At 41.3% G+C, this 18,633-nt stretch overlaps 1 protein-coding gene across 1 annotated transcript in view; it reads right to left on the bottom strand.

The window, feature by feature from the left end:
• Nucleotides 1–18,633, bottom strand: part of LOC145669887 (nose resistant to fluoxetine protein 6-like) — a 193,899-nt gene that overhangs the window by 1,601 nt on the left and 173,665 nt on the right. The window contains exon 13 of the mRNA XM_081738234.1: nucleotides 1,778–1,877. Coding sequence (XP_081594360.1) covers nucleotides 1,778–1,877 — 100 coding nt within the window. The remainder of the gene's footprint in view (nucleotides 1–1,777; nucleotides 1,878–18,633) is intronic.

Here is an 18,633-nt window from a genome sequence, read left to right as displayed (position 1 = left end):
TAAAGATGACGCAATTAATGAGATGGATGTAGGAGGAAACGCCAGAAATATTAGAAAACTCGCGTATACAGTGTTTGTTAATCACAAAATCCACTTGCCGAGAGCTGGGATCGAATCAGGGATCGAAAAAGTGAGTATTCTCACGCTAAGAAATTTCAGCCTCATAAATACGGCACCATTGATTACGAACAGTACCATAATTATTTACATTACATATGACTCAAAATTAAATCGTGAATTCAAAAATCTGTCAAAAACAAGTCCCAAATATAATGCTCTTAAAGTCACAAATCTAGAAAACAGGGATAACATCTAACATTTCATTTCCTTTTTCTTTCAATGTGGTTGCATCTCCAGTCACTCAGTAATATTTTAGTGTAGGAAAACACTCAACAACACCAACTGGTGTTAGCCGGATCGGTCAGTTTGATGTTTCCATTTCCCTTTACTCTCTATCCAATAGCTTTCGCGTAACAGAACTGCACTGAAGCGAAAGTAAAACTGAAAGCTCTCTACAGGGCAAGAACATCGAAGTGGACTCTCATACATTCTGTTCCCAAGCATTGTCCTCCAATAATTTCTTTTCGTTTTCAAAACTGAAGGATTCATTGCGAGACAAACGTTTTCAATCCAGAAGTGCCCTCGGGAGCGCCGTATACCACTGTCTCAAATACACACACTAAAATGGATTCGCAGATGCTTTGAAAGGTGGATAACGGACGAAGATTACGTTAAAAACTTACGAAAACGTCTCACCCAAATATTAAACATGGCCGAAATATATGTAAAGTCACATAATTTTGGTGCGCACCACGTACTCTTACCTTCTAAAGTTGAATAAACAATTCTTTTTAAAAATAATCGAATTATATTAACCTCACCAAAATAACAATGTCTTTCAAATATATCAGTTATAATATTAGATTACGTTCAAAAAGACCAACAGTTCTTTGCATTTAAAAATGATGAAAAGCATTAAATGTGATATAAAAACTTCAAACATGACACATACACACATATACATACAAGTACTATAATGAAAACTTCATAGGCAGTGACAATGCTAGAGGGAACAAGGAGGCAGAATCCACTCAATTGCATCGTCCGGCCCACCCAAGATGGTCTTCCAGACATATGGGCGCCCGAAAGAAAGGCAGGGTGGGGCCCGCCTATTGGCTCATAAAAATGTATTAAAATTCTTAAGATTTTCTTAATACAAATAAAAACTACCAAACGTAGTATAGTAACCAGGGAGATTATCCCCCCCCCTAGAAAATTTTCTTCGGGCGTCCATGTGCAGACAGGTTGTGTTGTAATGTATTTCAATTAATATAGAACTGTTATTTTCAGCATCCAGGAAAATAACTGCTCCCCCAAATGTTTTTGTCCCCAGAAGAAATGAAAGCTAGCGTCATCACTGGTCATAGGGATAGTAGAAAATACACTTTAAAAAAAAGAGCATCAAGAAAAGAAATAACATTTTTATTAAATGAGAGTGTCGAATACAGTTTATATGTGGGATTATTGAGTCATTGCAATGAGGCGAAAATATGTAGATAAAAAAATGTTTTTATTTTAAGACCAATGACACTAGAGGCAGTTGTTGCATGTGTTTTGGGTTGAACAACCTTGTTATCAACAAACGAACTCATTCACAAAGTTATCAAAGAACACTTAAAGCTTTTGACCTTTGCATAACAGCTGACAGTGCCTTACCATAATACTTGGCCACTTACACAAGAACATATGTAGCCTATAATATATAACATACACTTACCATCAAGAAGAATTCCTTTTACATCTTGCATAGGAAGATCAAAGAGAACTGTCGTAATAATTGATATGACTATCACAATTGGAAACTCGACTAGGTATAGCTGGAAAACAAAGAAAAACAAGTTATAACAATTTTTAATTGTTGAGCGTTTAAAATTATAGGTATTGCGAGGGTAAAATTTCAAGATAGATATAGTTTTAATTATAGTGGATTTAAAATCATAAGTGTAGCAAGACGTGTGCTTCTGTTTCGCAGAAACAGGTTCAAACTGGTTTTTCACGCTCAGCGTTGACTTGTTTCGAAGAACAGAAAAATAACCCAATGCGTGTGCTAATGTTTCGTAAAATGGGAGATTTTTTTATCTTTCACATAGGTTTGTGGAAAATCTATAATGCACCGGAAGTACGCCGATATTTGTATTACATGTTGAGAAATTGATTCCATCATCTGGAAATTGGTTTCATCGTAATACTATAATCACATATACAAATTGCAAGTAACAAACAAATTATTTCATAAATTACTGAGAAGTAGGGTTGCCAACTGTGGAAAATAAAAAACCGACACCCCCTCAAAATTTCCTATGATATAGGTCTAAGTGTGAAGTATCTCTCTTCGGACCCATCCATGGGAACGAAATGTACTATCGTGAACGAAACTGAATTAACACCTGTATTCTGCATATCGTTAGTACATTCACTAATAAGCTTAATAGATACATTGTGCTATAAATGAAAAACTGAAATAGGCATTGATCATTTTATTGTATTTACCAGTAACTGCCACTTCTTTAAAATGATCGAAACAGATGAACAAAAGTATATTAATCTTTACGTGACAATTTCGGATTTCAAAAATGAAATTTATTCTTTAAACTTATACTTCAACTACAGGAAATTGCTTTAAGAAGTCTTTTTTTCACTCTCAATAAATGTATAAAACTTCTTACAAGTAAATTTCAAAATTTCCCTGATACAGTCCCTGTCATCTCTTTAAAACTATCTAAACAGATGAACAAAATATAATAATTGTTGATACATGGTGAAAGATGACAGTTTTGGATTTATAGAATGAAAGTTGCTTTTTAAATCTATACTTCGAACTAGATGAAATTGCTTGGAACCAGATACAAATTTGAAAGAAAAAAAAAACGGCCATAAAAGGGCTGGTAAGAAGTTTCTACCGGTCACCGGCTTTAATCAAAATAACAGCAATATCGCCGGCCAGGCCGGTGAAAAACCGGTCAGTTGGCAACCCTACTGAGAAGATCAAGGTGGCTTGTATCCTCGTCGCCAAAAGTGCCTTTACATCGCCGTGACGGGTATGTGACCGCGCAGTACTCCAAGGAAGGGATGGTTGCATAAGAAATTGTGAATAATTTTGAAGAGTTTTTATTTTGACTAGGGAAATAACGTATGTATAAGGAGTAAAGGAACAGATTTAAAGCATCAGTACACTGTCATCTCTGAAAAGATTCGTATTTTCAGTTTTTTCAGTTTATTATCTTCTATGTTCAGTTAATAACTGCTAATAATTGCTACTAGCGCATGTCACTCTTCAGGAATTTACTACGACATGTTCGCAGGACACTTTTCTAAGTCCTAAATGTATACGTCAATAATTTCTTTCGTCTCACTGTCCTTATTTCAGAATGGAATCTGATTAGGCTTAACGTGAATATGTTTCGCTGTCGTAAAGCAAGGTCCGTAATAAATGTAAATAAGGTTCTTCTTATTAAAAAAAACAGATGTATTTATTGTTTGTATAGCACAATATAATACAGTAACTAAGCAACATGATAATCCTTAACACCAGCAAGATTCTTCCAACAGATTTTTATATATTAAGTTAAAATTCATAACATTTGTAATTGATAGCATATATCGTCTTACTTTTTAAAATCGCCACTGTAGCCTATTAGTCAGAACATTCATCTCCAAACATGATGTAGAGAGAAGAGAAAGAAAGAGATATGATGAGTAGCGTAACTAATTTTCCTGCGCCAGGGATCGATTAATAATCGATTTACTCATACCTGCCGCCTGCCCCACGCATTTCAGCTGCTGCGTTATATATATGGTTCTATGTCAGAAGGGCAAGACAAAAGGGCGAGGACAGAAAGGCCGGAGTCAAAACAGGAACGATCAAAAGGACCCGCGACATAAGAGCTCAAGGCAAAACGGACCCGCATCAAACGGGCCTTGTTAAAAGGACCCTACGTCAAATGGACCGGTGTCAAAACGGGCCCCGCTACAAGAGGGCCTCAGTCAAAAGAAACCTGCTCAAAAGGTCTCCGAAACAAAAGTGCCCGAGTCAAAACGGCCCAGCGTCAAATGGGACCGGGTCAAAATGGCTCCGAGTTAAAAGGGCCCTGGTAACTGCCTCCGCAACAAAACGCCCCGAGTAAAACCGGCCCCGGGTCATAAGCTCTCTGCGCCAAAGGAACCCTGTGCCAAAAGGGCCCGAGTCAATACAGCCACGCATCAAAGGAGCCGGGTCAAAAGGGCACGGATCGAAACAACGCGTAACAAAAGGGCCTGAGTCAAAACGGACCCGAGTCTAAAGGGACTGGGTCAAAAGGTCTCCGCGACAAAAGACGGGAGTCGAATCTACCCCGCATCAGAAGTGTCCGGTTCAAAAGTGCCCTGCGTCAAAAAAACCCGGGTCAAAAGGACCCCGACTCAAAAGGTCTTGGGTCAAAAGAATTTTGTGACAAAAAGACTCGAGTCAAAAGGTTCCTGCGTCAAACGTACCAGAGTAAAAACGCCCTCGCATTAAAAGAGCGTAGGTTAAAATCTCTGCGAGTCAACAGGGCTCGGGTAAAAGAGCCCCGAGTAAAAACAGCCTGGGCCAAAAGATATCCGCAGAAAACGGCCCTGCGTCAAACGGGCCCGAGTCTAAACGGCCCTGCGTCAAAGGGTTCCACAACAAAAGGGCCCTAGTTGAAAAAACGCCGGGTCAAAAGGACCCGCCTCAAAAGGGCACCGATCTAAACAGCCCCGCTACAAAAGAGCCCGAGTGAAAAAAATCCCGCGTCAAAAAGGCCTGGGTCAAAACTCTCCGCGAAAAAAGAGCCAGAGTCAAAACGACCCCGCGTCAAAAGATTCTTAGTCCAAAGGGCTCGAGAAAAAAGGGCCCTGTGTCAAAAGATTACGGGTCAAAACGAGCCCGCCTCAAAAGGGCCCAGGTCAAAACAGTCCGGCGTGAAAAAGGCCCGAGACAAAATTATCCCGCGTCAGGAGAGGCAGGAATAAAACGACCCATCGTGAAAAAGGTCTGCGTCAAACGGGTCCAAGAAAACGCAGCCCCACGTCAAGAGAGCCCAGGTCATAATGTCTCAGTGTCAAAAGGGCCAGGGTAAATGACCACCGCGACAAAAGGCCCCAAGTTAAGACGGTCCCGGGTCATGAGATCTAAGTGACAAAAGGGAACTGAGCCAAAAGGGCCCGAGTCAATACGGGCCCTGGTCAAAAGGGCCCGGGACAAATTGTCCCTGGGTCAGAAAAGGCCGGGTCATAGGAGCGGCCTCTAAAGGGCACAAGTGAAAAGGACCCCGCAACAAAAGGGCCCGAGTCAAAAGGACCGGTTTCTAAAGGGCAAGGGTCAAAAGAGCCTGGGTCAAAAGAATTTCGTGACAAAAAGACTCGAGTCAAAAGGTTCCTGCGTCAAACGTGCCAGAGTAAAAACGCCCTCGCATTAAAAGAGCAAACGAAAGGCCTGAGTCAAAATGACCCAGCGTCAAAATTGTACGGGTCAAAAGGGATAAAGTTAAAAGGCCCTGTGTCAAAAGAGCCTGGGTCGAAAGGAACCCTCCTCAAAAGGACCCGAATCAAAACGGCCCAGTGTGAAAAAGGTCTGGGTATAATGGTATCCGCGACAAAAGGGAACGACTCAAAACGACCCCGCGTCAAAAGGGCTCGAGTTAAAAGGGACCTGCGTAAAAAGAGCCCCGGTCAAAAGTATCCCGCCCGGGTCAAATCGGAACAGGGTGAAAAAGTTCAGGTCAAAATCGTCCTGCGACAAAGAGACCGGAGTAAAAAAGAACCTTGTGTTAAGAGAGCTCGAGTCAAAAGGGCTCTATGCCAAACGGACTGTGCCAAAAGGGGCCCCGCTACGAAAATGCCCGAGTCGAAAAGGCCCGGGTCTAAAGCTCTTTGCAACAAACGTTTCCGGATCAAAACGGCCCCGCGTCAAAAGAGCTCGTGTCAAAAGTGTCCTGCGACAAAAAGACTCGAGTCAAAATGGACCTGTGTCAAACAGGCCCAAGTAAAAAGGGCTCCGCGTGAACAGAGCCCAGGTCAATAGGGCTCGGATAAAAGAACCCCCCGACAAAAGACCCAGGTTCAAAATATCTCTGCAACTAAAGGGCCCGAGTCAAAAGGACCTGTGTGAAAGGGTCTCCGCGACAGAAGGACCCGAGTCAAAATGGCTCCACTTCTAAAGGGCCCAGGTTAAATGAGCTTGAGTTAAAAGGGCCCTGCGTCAAAAGAGCCCGGCTCAAAAGGATCCCGCGAGAAAAAACCCGAGTCAAAAGGTTACTACGTCAAACGGACCCGAGAAGAAACGGCCCCGCGTTAAAAGAGCGCAAGTCAAAAAGTCTGCAGGTCAAAAGGGCCTAGCGACAAAAGGCCCCGAGTAGAAACGGCCCCGCGTGAAAAGGAGCCGAGTCCCGGCCCCGCGTGAAAAGGAGCCGAAAAAGACCCCGCGACAAATGGTCCCTACTTCGAAAGAGGCCGGGTCCAAAGGATGCAACTCAAAAGGGCACGGTTCAAACCAGCCCCGCTAGAAAACAGCCCGCGTCGAAAAGGCCGCGTCAAAAGGTCTCCGCGACAAAAGTACCCGAGTCAAAACGATCCCGCGTGAAAAGGGCCCGGGTCAAAACAGAACAGAGTGAAATGTCCAGGTCAAAAGTCTCCGCGAAAAAAGAGTCCAAGTCAAAATGACCACGCGTCAAAATGGCCCGGATCGAAAAGGCTTGAGTTAAAAGTTTCCGGGATAAAACGATTGAGCGTGAAAAATACCTGGGTCAAAATGGTCCCGCGACAAAAGGAACCGAGTCAAAAGGGCCCTACGTCAAACGAGCCCGAGTATAAACAGCCCCGCGTCAAGAGAGCCTAGAAAAAATAAAGAAACATTCGCAATAATGTTACCTCGCCGGTTTTGAATGCTTAAGGCACCGGCTGAGAGTTACGCGGCTGAGCGAATGTAAAAAAAGAGCACAGGTCAAAAGGTCTCCGGGTCAAAAGGCCTCGCGAGAAAAGTCTCCGAGTCAAAAGATCTCCGCAACAAAAGATCCAGAGTCACAACGGCCCCGCTACAAATGGATACGAGTCAAAACAGCCCGCGCCAAAATGGCTTGGTGAAAGGGCCCCGCGACAAACGGGCCCTACATTAAAAGAGCCCGGGTCAAAAGGACCCGCCTCTAAAGGACACGGGTGAAAATAGCCCCGCTACTAAAAGGCCACAGTCAAAATGACCCAGCGTCAAAGTTACCCGGTAAATACGGTTTCACGTGCAAAAAGCATGAGATCAAAGCAAGAGTGAAAAATCAGGTATGCACGAGGGGATAATATCCCCTTCGTAAGTTGAAGTGATTGTGCAAAAGAAAGAGAAAAATCTGTAGTTATTATTAACAGATAGTAAATTTGAATGGTGATATTAATTTTTTTTTGTTAATTGTTCTGCAACAATCTCTATCGCTTCTCCATCAAAGTTCGCTTGCTCTTCCGACTTTCTGAATCAAACCTTATCGATTATTGACTTTCCCCTTAGGTCTAAAATTCCATTTCCACCCCTGGACCAAAGTATAGAATGAAAAATATTCTGTGGAAAAGATTAGTTTAATGTTACTCTGAGAAGACATATGTGGATCTCTATACAGGGCATTGGGACAGAAAAATAATATAGAGTTTTTCGATTTATTGCCCTATATATATTAAAAGTCATAGTTTATCATTGATAGCGTATATCCTCGTACTTTTTAAAATTGCCACAGTAGCCTATTAGTCAGAACATACATCTCCAGATATAATGTAAAGAGAAGAGAAGGAAGGAGATATGCCCAGTGGCCTAACTAGTTTTACTGTGCCCTGGATCGATTCATTCCATTGGTGATCGATTTGCTCATACCCTCTTGCCCCACGCATTTCAGATGCTGCGTTATATATATATATATATATATATATATATATATATATATATATATATATAAGGTTTGTCCGGAAAGTAATAGGACTGAGTCGATTTTAAAAAAAAATATTGAGCCAATCGTTACAATTCTTTGAAAACTTTCAAAATAGGCTCCTTCTGTGTCGATGCAGCGCTGCCAGCGCGATTTCCAAGCATTGAAGGCGTCACGGAAGTCATTCTCCGGAATAGCCTTGGGAGCCGCGGTGCAAGCTGCTTGCATCCCCTCTGTCGTCTCAAAATGCTTGCCTTTCATCGGGCGTTTCAGGCGAGGAATCAAAAAGAAGTCCGGGGGGCCACATCTGGGCTGTAGGGCGGCTGCGGAAGCGTTGTGTTGCCGGCCTTGGCCAGGTAGCTGTTCACAAGAAAGGCGGTGTGAGCCGGAGCGTTGTCGTGGTGCAGCGTCCAGTCAGCTCCGATGTCTGGTCGGACCCGATTGACCCTTTGTTTGAGTCTCTTGAGCACTTCCACGTAAAACTTGGCGTTGACGGTTTGTCCAGGAGGAACAAATTCATATGGGACGAAGACTTTGATGTCAAAAATGACAACGAGCATCGTTTTCACTTTGGATTTGTTCATTCTTCTGTTTTTCGGCGAGGAGACGCCGGCGTGTGCCACTCGGAAGATTGCCTCTTTGTCTCGGGATCATACTCAAAGATCCATGATTCGTCACCTGTGATTACTTTTTTCAAAAATTGGGGGTCACTTTCACATATGTTCAAATTTTCTTGGCACAATTCCACTCGTCGCAATTTCTAGTCGTCAGTGAGCACTTTTGGGACAAACTTCGCGAACACCTTGTGCATGTTCAAATGCTCCGTCACAATTTCATGAACCACAGTTTTTGGTAAATTTAACATCTGGGCAATTAAACGAATACTTAGTCTTTGGTCTGAGTTCAAAACTTCGCGGACACGAGTCACATTGTCGGTGTTTGTCGAAGTCGAAGGTTTTCCAGCATGGTCTTCATCGGCGACCTCTTCCCGGCCCTCCGAAAAGGCCTTGTGCCACCGAAACACACCACTTCTTGCTAAAGCATCATCTGGGTAAGCCTGCTTGATCATAGCAAACGTCTCTGTCGCAGATTTACCGAGTTTAACACAGAATTTAATCGCGTACCTCTGCTCTAACGAACGCTGCATTTTCGGCTTGCACCACTCACAGAAACACGTAGCGCGAAAAAGCCTGTCCTGACTCTCCGTGTGCTCGGAGACAACTGACCAGCCGATCGTTCGTTAGCTAGGAACGCCCTTTACTGGATTCAGTCAGTGCGCGCACGCTCCGAAGTACAGTCATGGCGGAATAAAATCAGTCCTATTACTTCCTGGACAAACCCGTTAACAGTATACAAAGTTATTTTTATTAAGAAATCTAAGTTTTTACTTATCTTTTTCCTAAGTTATCACTACATACTTAACTCGTAACTACTATCGTGGGGGATCAAATTTGACCTCCGCAAACACATTTCTAGCTGTGGACAATATATATATATATATATATATATATATATATATATATATATATATATATATATATATATATATATATATATATATATATAGTTTCACTGAGGCTTCAGTCGTCTATTCTCTGTTGACCTTGCTAGGGGGCCGCGGTGGCTCAGTGATAGAGTATTCACCTCTGGTGCATGGGGTCCTGGGTTTGATCCCAGCCCGCGCAAAGTTAACCTTGTGCTGGATAAACACTGTGTGCGTGGGTTTTCTCGGGGTTCTCCAGTTTCGTCCTACTTTCTTCATTCCACCATTTCATTCATTTCTCATTATCGCCGCCTCCTTTAGCCTAGCCGGCATAATCGTGGGTCGTAAAACTTAACGGTTGCACTTTTTCAGTTGATCTTGATATTTCGTAGCAACTTGTTGTTCGTGTCCATGCACTTTGTTGTTTCGATAGTTTCGGACCTCTGGGGTCGAAATTTTCCCCAGGATAGTACTTGCGCTATACGTTTCCTGCATTACATTTTTTCTGTGGTTTTCTTGGGGAGTGTTACGGAGATGTGTGCAGAACTCGGGACTGGCAGATTTTGCAGAAGGTGGTTTCTTGCAATTTTCTATAGAATACTGGACGTTGCATGCTTAAATAGCCTTGTTTTTTTTACCATCTTTCCAACGAACCAAGAAGACTTCAGAGACGAGACTTCATGAGGAGTATTACGATGACTCTCGCTCAAGATCACCTAAAAGTAAGGGGCGAATGCGGGACACTTTCTCGTAGGCTTCGGCAGTCATTGTTACGACTAACTGATAGGAACATCAATGAAGACTGTCCGCAAACAGATTCTCCAGCTAAAAGAAGAAGATGTGCTATTTGTCCTCGAATTGATGACATAAAACGTTCTTGCATTTGTTCTATGTGCAACCGAAATGTGCATAAGGGTCAATAAAGAAAAATCACTATATGTACTGACTGTCAGTAGAAGAACTAAAGTGTCTATATTTGTTCTGTGTCTAATGGATATGTGATTAAGACACATTTAGGGGTCGTCCACATATTACGTAACGCGGCAAGGAGGGAAGGGGGTTCGGCCTTGCGTTATGAAGAGTGATAAGGGGAGGAGGGGCTTTAGGTTTTCGCTACGTAACAGCTTTTTCTGCTGTATTTTTTTATTTTTTATTCTCAGATTTATATGTAATCTTTTAAACAAATAATTTTATTGATTTTTTCTTTTTTATAAATTAGCTAGAATACCCGTTTTTCATACGGGGAAAATACGTTTCATTTTGGATATATAGGGCACCAAAACTGTCACCATCAACTTACGGACTCCAAAAACTATGGATTCGACACAAATATCGGTCATATTCGATCACTTTTATATATCTCCCCTTCCCCAAGTTGCATGGCCAAATTTTAATTTAAACGGCATCGAAAGTGTTACTATTCATCTCAGCGACCTCTAACACCATGGTCTCGACTCTAATATCAGTCATTTTCGAACATTTTGTATATGTCATCCTCCACTTTACCCAAGTTGCGGGGTGAATTTGGATTTAAACTGCATCGAAAGAGTCACTGTTTATCTCAGCGACGCCGAAATCTATGCATTTGACACTAACATCGTTCATTTTCAATCACTTTTTTATATATTCCCCCTCCCCCAAGTTGCACCTTCAAAGTAACATGATAAAAAACATCCCAAGTCAGAACTTCATCTATGTTGAAAATTTGAATGAGATCGGTCGGGTGGTTAAGAGTTATTAAGTTACAAACATAGTCACTTTCATTTATATATATATATACGAGGGTTGGAACTTAAATAGTGGCAACACTGCTGTGGAGACACTATGCAATGAAATGTACTAGTGGCGCTGATAGCGCACGTTGTTGACATATCTACCTAACCTCCGAGCAAATAGACTCGCCAGTCCCACGTCACTGGCAGGCGCACAAGCGAGGGAAGCACAAATCAGTTGTGAGCAAGCGGTCTAACGTAAAGGTGTCAAATTTGCTAGTGGACAGTGGACAGTGATCCACGCCTGACGATTAGTGAGCTCGTCCACGAAACCGGATTAGCGCGTAAGACTGTGCTTCGCATTCTGAAGGAACGCTTGGGCATGCGCAAAACTGCATCACAATGGGTTCCGCATGAGTTGATGGAAATGCAAAAATGGATGCGTTACGACGCTGCTCAGACGCACTTGGAGCGGTATGAGCGCGAAGGCGAGGCTTTCTTACGCCGTATCATAACACTGGATGAGACATGGGCCAGATCTTACGAGCCAACACTGAAACGCCAATCCAACGAATGGCGTCATTATTGGTCGTCGCGAAAGTCGAAAGTGCGTCAGAGCCCCAGTGTGGTGAAAGTTATGGTGTGTTATCCCAACGCATTACGTTCCTCCAGGGCAGACCGTCAATGCCCTAATCCGGTTTCGTGAGCAAGCTCACGAATCGTCAGGCGTCGATCACTGTTCACTAACGCGGCAACAGGTTGCACTTCTTCTTCAGAGACGCTAGGACGACCTGCCCGATGCATGTCCGCCACAGTTTGCCGACCTTCGTTAAAGGTTTTTACCCACCGTGCCACTGTTCTGTACGGCAATGCCGATTCCCCACACGCCTCTTGAAGCCCTTGATGACACTGTCGTGCTGTACGACCTCTGGCACATTCAATCTTGATCCAAATCCGTTGTTCCTGTTTCGAAAACATAGTGACACCTTTACGTTAGACCGCTCGCTCACAAGTGACTGTGCTTCCCTCGCTTGTGAGCCCCCGGGTTCGATTCCCGGTGGGAGCTCATGTGGTTCGGATTCCACGTTAATCAGTAGGTCCACGTCTCATATAGCCTCGCTGCTGACAGGGACGCTAAACTAAAATCAACTCAACTCAACTCGCTTGTGAGCCTGCCGGTGATGTGGGACGGGCGAGTCTACTTGCTCAGAGGTTAGGTAGGTATGTTAACAACGTGCGCTATCAGCGCCACTAGTACATTTCATTGCATAGTGTCTCCACAGCAGTGTTGCCACTATTTAAGTTCCAACCCTCGTGTATATATATCGATATAGATAAATAAATATTCCTATTCTTTTGGAAAATTGCGAACTATAGCCTATATAAATTGAATCATACAGAAGATATTCGAAGACCACTAGACACCAGCGTAAATGGTGGCGAATCCTGCATGTATTACAATACAATAAAACTCCGTTTTGTGGCTATCGCAGCATTGTATTTAGGGAACACGCTCTTCCGGAGTTAGTTGTTAGTGATCGTAACCACCGCCTGAAAATGCCCTCATGTTCCCACTAGTATTGCTATTTCTGAGAATGTTATCTGAAACCTTTGATTTGAATCATTACTCACTCTATTCTTCTAAGGGGTTTTGCATGGGAAACAGAAGAAATTCTTTTTCGTGAAATTATATTTTCCGCGATGGAACGATCCAGGATTTGTAGATCAAAATAAGATATTAAAAAACCTAATTCGTCGGATATTATCTCGTACTAAATTTTTGATTTTTGAATTTGAATATTTCTGAAGAAATTGAGTTTATTCGCATTCTCGCACTGATTTAGGACAAGAAGAATATGAAAAGAGGTAAACTGAAGTCCTAAGTCCAAAAAAGATGCTCGAGAGCTTCTTCACAAACGAGATGTCCCTGCTTCTTCACATGCGCAGCCACTTTGAATCTGTGGTCGACGAGGAAGGCAACTTTGCATCGTCGAAACTGGCGAATTTCAAATGCACGAAGCATCCTGGATCCCTGAAAAAGAGATCGATGTTAGTTCTTCAGATCCTGTTCCACCTTCATCTTCCTTGTCAGTACGAGGGTCACTACGAAAGTTTTCAGATGTGAAATAACTTACTTAAAATCAATTTAACACTTACATTTTCTCAAAGTATTCACCATTACACTGTACACACTTTTGCATCCTCGAAAGCTACTTTTGGAAGCAGTTTTGCCAGGCATTTTCTTCAAGTGTTGAAAGTTCGTTTTCGTAAGCCACTACAGCTTCTTCAGGGCTGCAAAATCTCTTCCCACGCAAGCGATCTTTGGTCCTGGGGAACAGAAAAAAATCACACGGGGCCAGGTCAGGGCTATACGGCGAATGAGACATAAGTTTGACCTCCCTAGATTCTAAAAACTGAATTGTGATATTGACCGTGTGTGCGGACGCGTTGTCATGATGAAGCAGGATCCCACGCAATCCAGTTCTTGGACGCCGTTCCCGAAGCTTCTGGAACACTTTTGTTAGGCAAACAGTAGTGTACCATTGAGCAGTAACAGTCCTTTGTTCTTCAAGTGGAACAGTTGCAACATGGCCAGATTTGGAGAAGAAAGTTGCGACCATATTCTTCCCCACACTTCGCGGTCGTTTCACTTTCGTGGGTGGATTTTCGTCTGGAAAGATCCAAACTGTAGACTGGCGTTTATTTTCAGAGTCAAATTGATAGATCCAAGTCTCATCACCAGTAACAATGTCAGAGACGCGTCGAGAATTGCCTCCATCAAATCTTGCAAGCATTTTTTCACACCATTACACACGCATGCGCTTCTGCTGTTCAGTCAAAGTGTGCGGCACCCAACAAGATGAAACCTTCATGAACCGAAGATGAACATGAAGAAGTTTTGTTACTGCTGGCGATCCAATGTTCACTGTAGATTCAATGTCGTTGAAAGTTGTTCGAGGATTTTCTCGAATCATTTGTTCCACAGCGGCAATGTTTTCATCTGACACAGCTTTTGCAGGACGTCCAGCTCTCTCTCCATCTTTAAGCGATGTCCGGCCTCTTCTGAATTCACCAAACCACAGAAAAATTGTAGCACGGGAAGGAGCAAGGTCCCCAAATGCCCCCTGCAAACGGTCAAGGCTTTGTGTCTCGTTCAAACCACTTTTGAAATCGTACAGGATCATTGCCCGAAAATGTTCTCTTTCGAGCTCCATTCTAGACAGCCGAATACTGCTCACATCAACAAACAAGTGAAGTCGATACGCCGTTGAAACCTGCTTCGCTTCTTTGCTCTGGATACCACTACCGAACGCAATTGTTGGAATTCAAATACTGTGCCACAACAATGCGTATCTCAAAACTTTCGTAGTGACCCTCGTTGTCATCATCTGACCCAAAAGGTTAGGTGTGATCTCCTTGGGAAACGACAGTATGCAGTTTTGAAGAATTAGGACTGTTAATTAAGCAATCTTATGGGGTTAAAATATTATTACCATCCTACCATTTTCTAATACGTACGGGTACTTTGATTTATTAGTGAAAAATACTACAAATATATTCAGAAAAAGAGCATTTTGTAATAAAATTCCTGCTATTAAAAATAGTTTTTATTATAATAACTCCCAAAATAAGGAAAATTGGTGAGAAAACAAAAAATCCAAAAGTGTTACGTAACGAACGGGGGAGCGGTTCAGCCTTGCATTACGAAGTGTGACAAGGGGGAGGGAGAGGATAAAAATTGGTCAAAAGTAGCGTTACGTAATATGTGGACGGCCCCTTAAGACTAATTATTGTGTGTATTGGTAGGTAGCCGCAGCCAGTCCAAAAATATGAGGGGGCGGTAGAAGTTAGGGGGCAGATCCAACCATATTATATTTCATCATTATAGTATAGCAGTTCATTTGCAAGCCTACCGTGAATATTTTAGGGGGCATACGCAGGGTGGGTCCTGGGGGTCCGCCCCCCGAAATCCCGACTTTTAAAAATGTAATCTACTTTTAGGGGCAATTTTAGAAATTTTCATATAATTTAGCCTCAAATTGTATTTGGATCCCTCCAAAACGCTTTACGCCCCTCCCGAAATAAATTTCTGGGTACGTCCCTGTTAGGTGGAACAATAAAACTTTAAGGGGGGGCCGGCACCCTAGTTCCCCTGTGGATACGGGCCTGCAGCCAAGCAACTAATCAAACACAAAAGCATCAATTGTCAGCTTTTTGAATGACAAGTTACATTTTCTCAGCACTAATAATTGAATGCTTTTTTACATAAAAATAAGTTTATTTTCATACTTCATTTTCGGATAACAAAAAACTTTATTTCATTTAAGTATGTTCTTTCGCTTCGTAATAATCTATTACCAAAAGACCATTAGTCAAAAATATTTTGAAAATATCTTTTGTCCCCAAAACTAGTTAAGTCCATTAAAGTATAGCACTAGTAAACGGTCCACAATCAACTGCCAATGGTAACACGTATTAACATATTTTAAATTCAAAACAAATAATGGTGTTAAATCTCACCCCACGATAGTACTTATGCAGTATAAAAATAAGGATATTAGTAAAGAGTTAATATGAATTATGTTAAGGAAATTAAATTAAAAATAGTTTACTCTACATAATCTAATTTAAGAAAAATAACGATAATAATAAAATAAAATAATGCAATAATAAAAAGATGGTAATAAGAAGTTTTTAATTGTAATCCTGGATTCTCTCGTGTTGAACAACATGGCTTTCCTCAATGCAGCCTCCAGAAGGGCGATAAATATGTATTATGAAGCACTCCAGTTCACATTTTTGGTTAGCCAACCACATATCAAGAAATGTCTCAAATTTATTTTTCAGACCTGCCCCCCCCCCCTCAAAACTTCCTGGATCTGTCCGTGATATCGGTTGTTGCCAATTAACTGATAATAGTCATAGCGTACCTTTTGAAATGTTTTCAAACGCTCTTTGCATAAGGAACAGTTTTCCGTATTCTTTATTTTTCCCTTTCCTTTCCTTTCTTTTTTTTTCGCCCTTTTACTGTGCTGGAAAGGGACTCCATGAGCAGTGTTTGGCACACGACCCACTCGGGAGAGTAATGCTCCCAGAAGTACGTTTTTTTCGCGCGCTAATCTAGCCAGCTGTTCTAAACGCTATCCTAGCCAGTTGTTTTAAGTTGGTCACAAAATTTATATCATGGAGTACAAGGGAAACAAAACGAGCCCTGCGGGGTTTCTAACCCGTTCCTACTACTACTACTACTTATCTGCACAAAAGTAAGTAAATCACTTTTTTGAATATTATTTTCATATTATTTTAATTTAAAAAGTGTTATAAAAATATTTTAAAAATGTAAAAAAAAAATCCTCGAGCCGGGTTTGAACTCACGTCAAAAGGGACTTTCATTAATAGCAAATAGCGCTAGCCCACTCGGCCACGAAGACCGACAACAATAAATATTTGATTTTTGCTATTTAAATGCAACGTGGCAAGAAATTGATAACACCAACCAATCAGAATTGTGTTTCTCGTTCCTACTTCCGAGAGCATTACTCTCCTGATCTAGTCCTTTTGGCACAAACTATGTGCGAGCAGCTCTGAAGTTGAATGTTTTCAAGGCCAAGGCCACCAACACATTTTGATAAGTACACTGTCGCGTGATTCACCCTTAGGGAGTGAGTATGCCACAGCAGTTGCATTGTGTGTTTCCGTATGATACTGAGATATTTCTTTGGCAGGAAAATAGTTTGTATGGAACCAAAGACGACTGAATATAAAAACATTTAAAAGGTATACTCGGCCTGCAAGACTTACATGGCGGACTTTACTTTGATGAATAAAGACAACCACTACCACAGTGCATGTTGTGGCACGAAAGTTGTAGTCTACGTGTCTGCCATGAGTTGGTCAGCTGTGTTTGCACACATCAGGCTTGACTTTCGTTTGTTGAGTACAGCACCTGAAATCCATTCATAATTCGATATGAAGGTTTCAACAAGTGGCAGTTCTTGTGGATTGTTAATATGTTTTAGCTACTAAATGAGTGTCTTCATTATTCGATTTAAAAAGAACAAATAAAGCTTTTTACTTTTGGTTTTCTGTTTTCCAAGCCTAGAAGCATTGTAGAACACGTTAAGTATGGTTTCACGCCTTTCTGCGTCGAGACATAGGAGGTGATGACGTCAAAACTTTAAAAAATATTTTGTTATTAGGCCGATATTTATTTCTTTTTTATTTTTTGGCGGATTTACTTTTGCAACTAGAAGATTGAAATTTTGCACAAACATGCAGTCCACCGAACAAAATTTATCAGATTTTTTCAGGTGATCTCTGCGTTAACACTGGGGGTCCATAGGGGCAAAAATGTAAAAAATATTTTTAACCATTTTTTTTTTTTTTGCGATTTTCACGCCTTAGATACATGATGGAGACATGTGAATGGTATCGTTTCAAAGCCAATTCTGAAGAGAATTATGTACGACCCACGATTCTAGGATAAATAGGGATGTCTCAAGGAAACTTCTACACAAGATCCTGTTTTATACGGGAATCTGGGGTATTATTAATATATATATATATATATATATATATATATATATATATATATATATATATATATATATATATATATATATATATATATATATATGGCAGGCTTAGTTTTGCACTTAGAAGATTGAAATTTGGACAAATATTCACTCCACCGAATAGTATTTATCAGATTTCTTTCAGATCTCTGCGTTAAAACAGAGGGGTCCAGAGGGGTAAAATTTTAAAAGGATATTTTGATGAAAAATTTCTTTCTTCGCGATTTTCCCGCGTTAGATACATGATAGAGACATGTGAATAATACCGTTTGAAAGGTAGTTCTATTCTCAAGAGAATGATGGCAAACCATAATCCTAGAATAAACACGGATGTCTCAGGAAATTTTTTACCTGCCATCAGAGTCTTTTGCGGTACTCTGGGGCACTGTGGGGATTACTGATAAATGAAATACTTTTCCTGCCCTTACTATTCAAAATAGAAAATTGAAATTTTGTACACACATATAATATTTTTCAGTTGATTTTAAGATGCCTACGTTTACACGGGGGTCCAAAGGGACTAAAAAAATTTAAAAATCAGAAAAAAATTCTCTCAAAATTTCTCACTTCAGAGACACAATAGGGAAGTGTAAATGGTACACTCCGATTCAAAAACATTGCGACAGCTACCGCCGTGCACTTAGGCCACCAAATATACATCTTCTTATCACATAGTCGTGTCAGGTAAAGAGACCCCTCTCTCACCTCCTTTCTTCTCTTCCATACTAAAATTAGCTAACAACATGAGCGCAATTCTTATATCAAACTATACATGTATTAGTATAGATAAAAAGAAACAACAAAACCGAGACGAAATAAGATACATAGGTTGATGTAGGGAGAAACTGAAACACCCACAATGAAAAATTGAAACCAATGAATGTCTATTACCCAGAGATTCAGAA

Source organism: Thermobia domestica, chromosome 14 (assembly GCF_964235325.1).
Source record: "Thermobia domestica chromosome 14, izTheDome1.hap1.1, whole genome shotgun sequence".
In the NCBI taxonomy this organism is placed as follows: Eukaryota; Metazoa; Arthropoda; class Insecta; order Zygentoma; family Lepismatidae; genus Thermobia; species Thermobia domestica.
The sequence above is the reverse complement of the archived record's forward strand: the minus strand, read 5'-3'. Positions and strand labels throughout refer to the sequence as shown.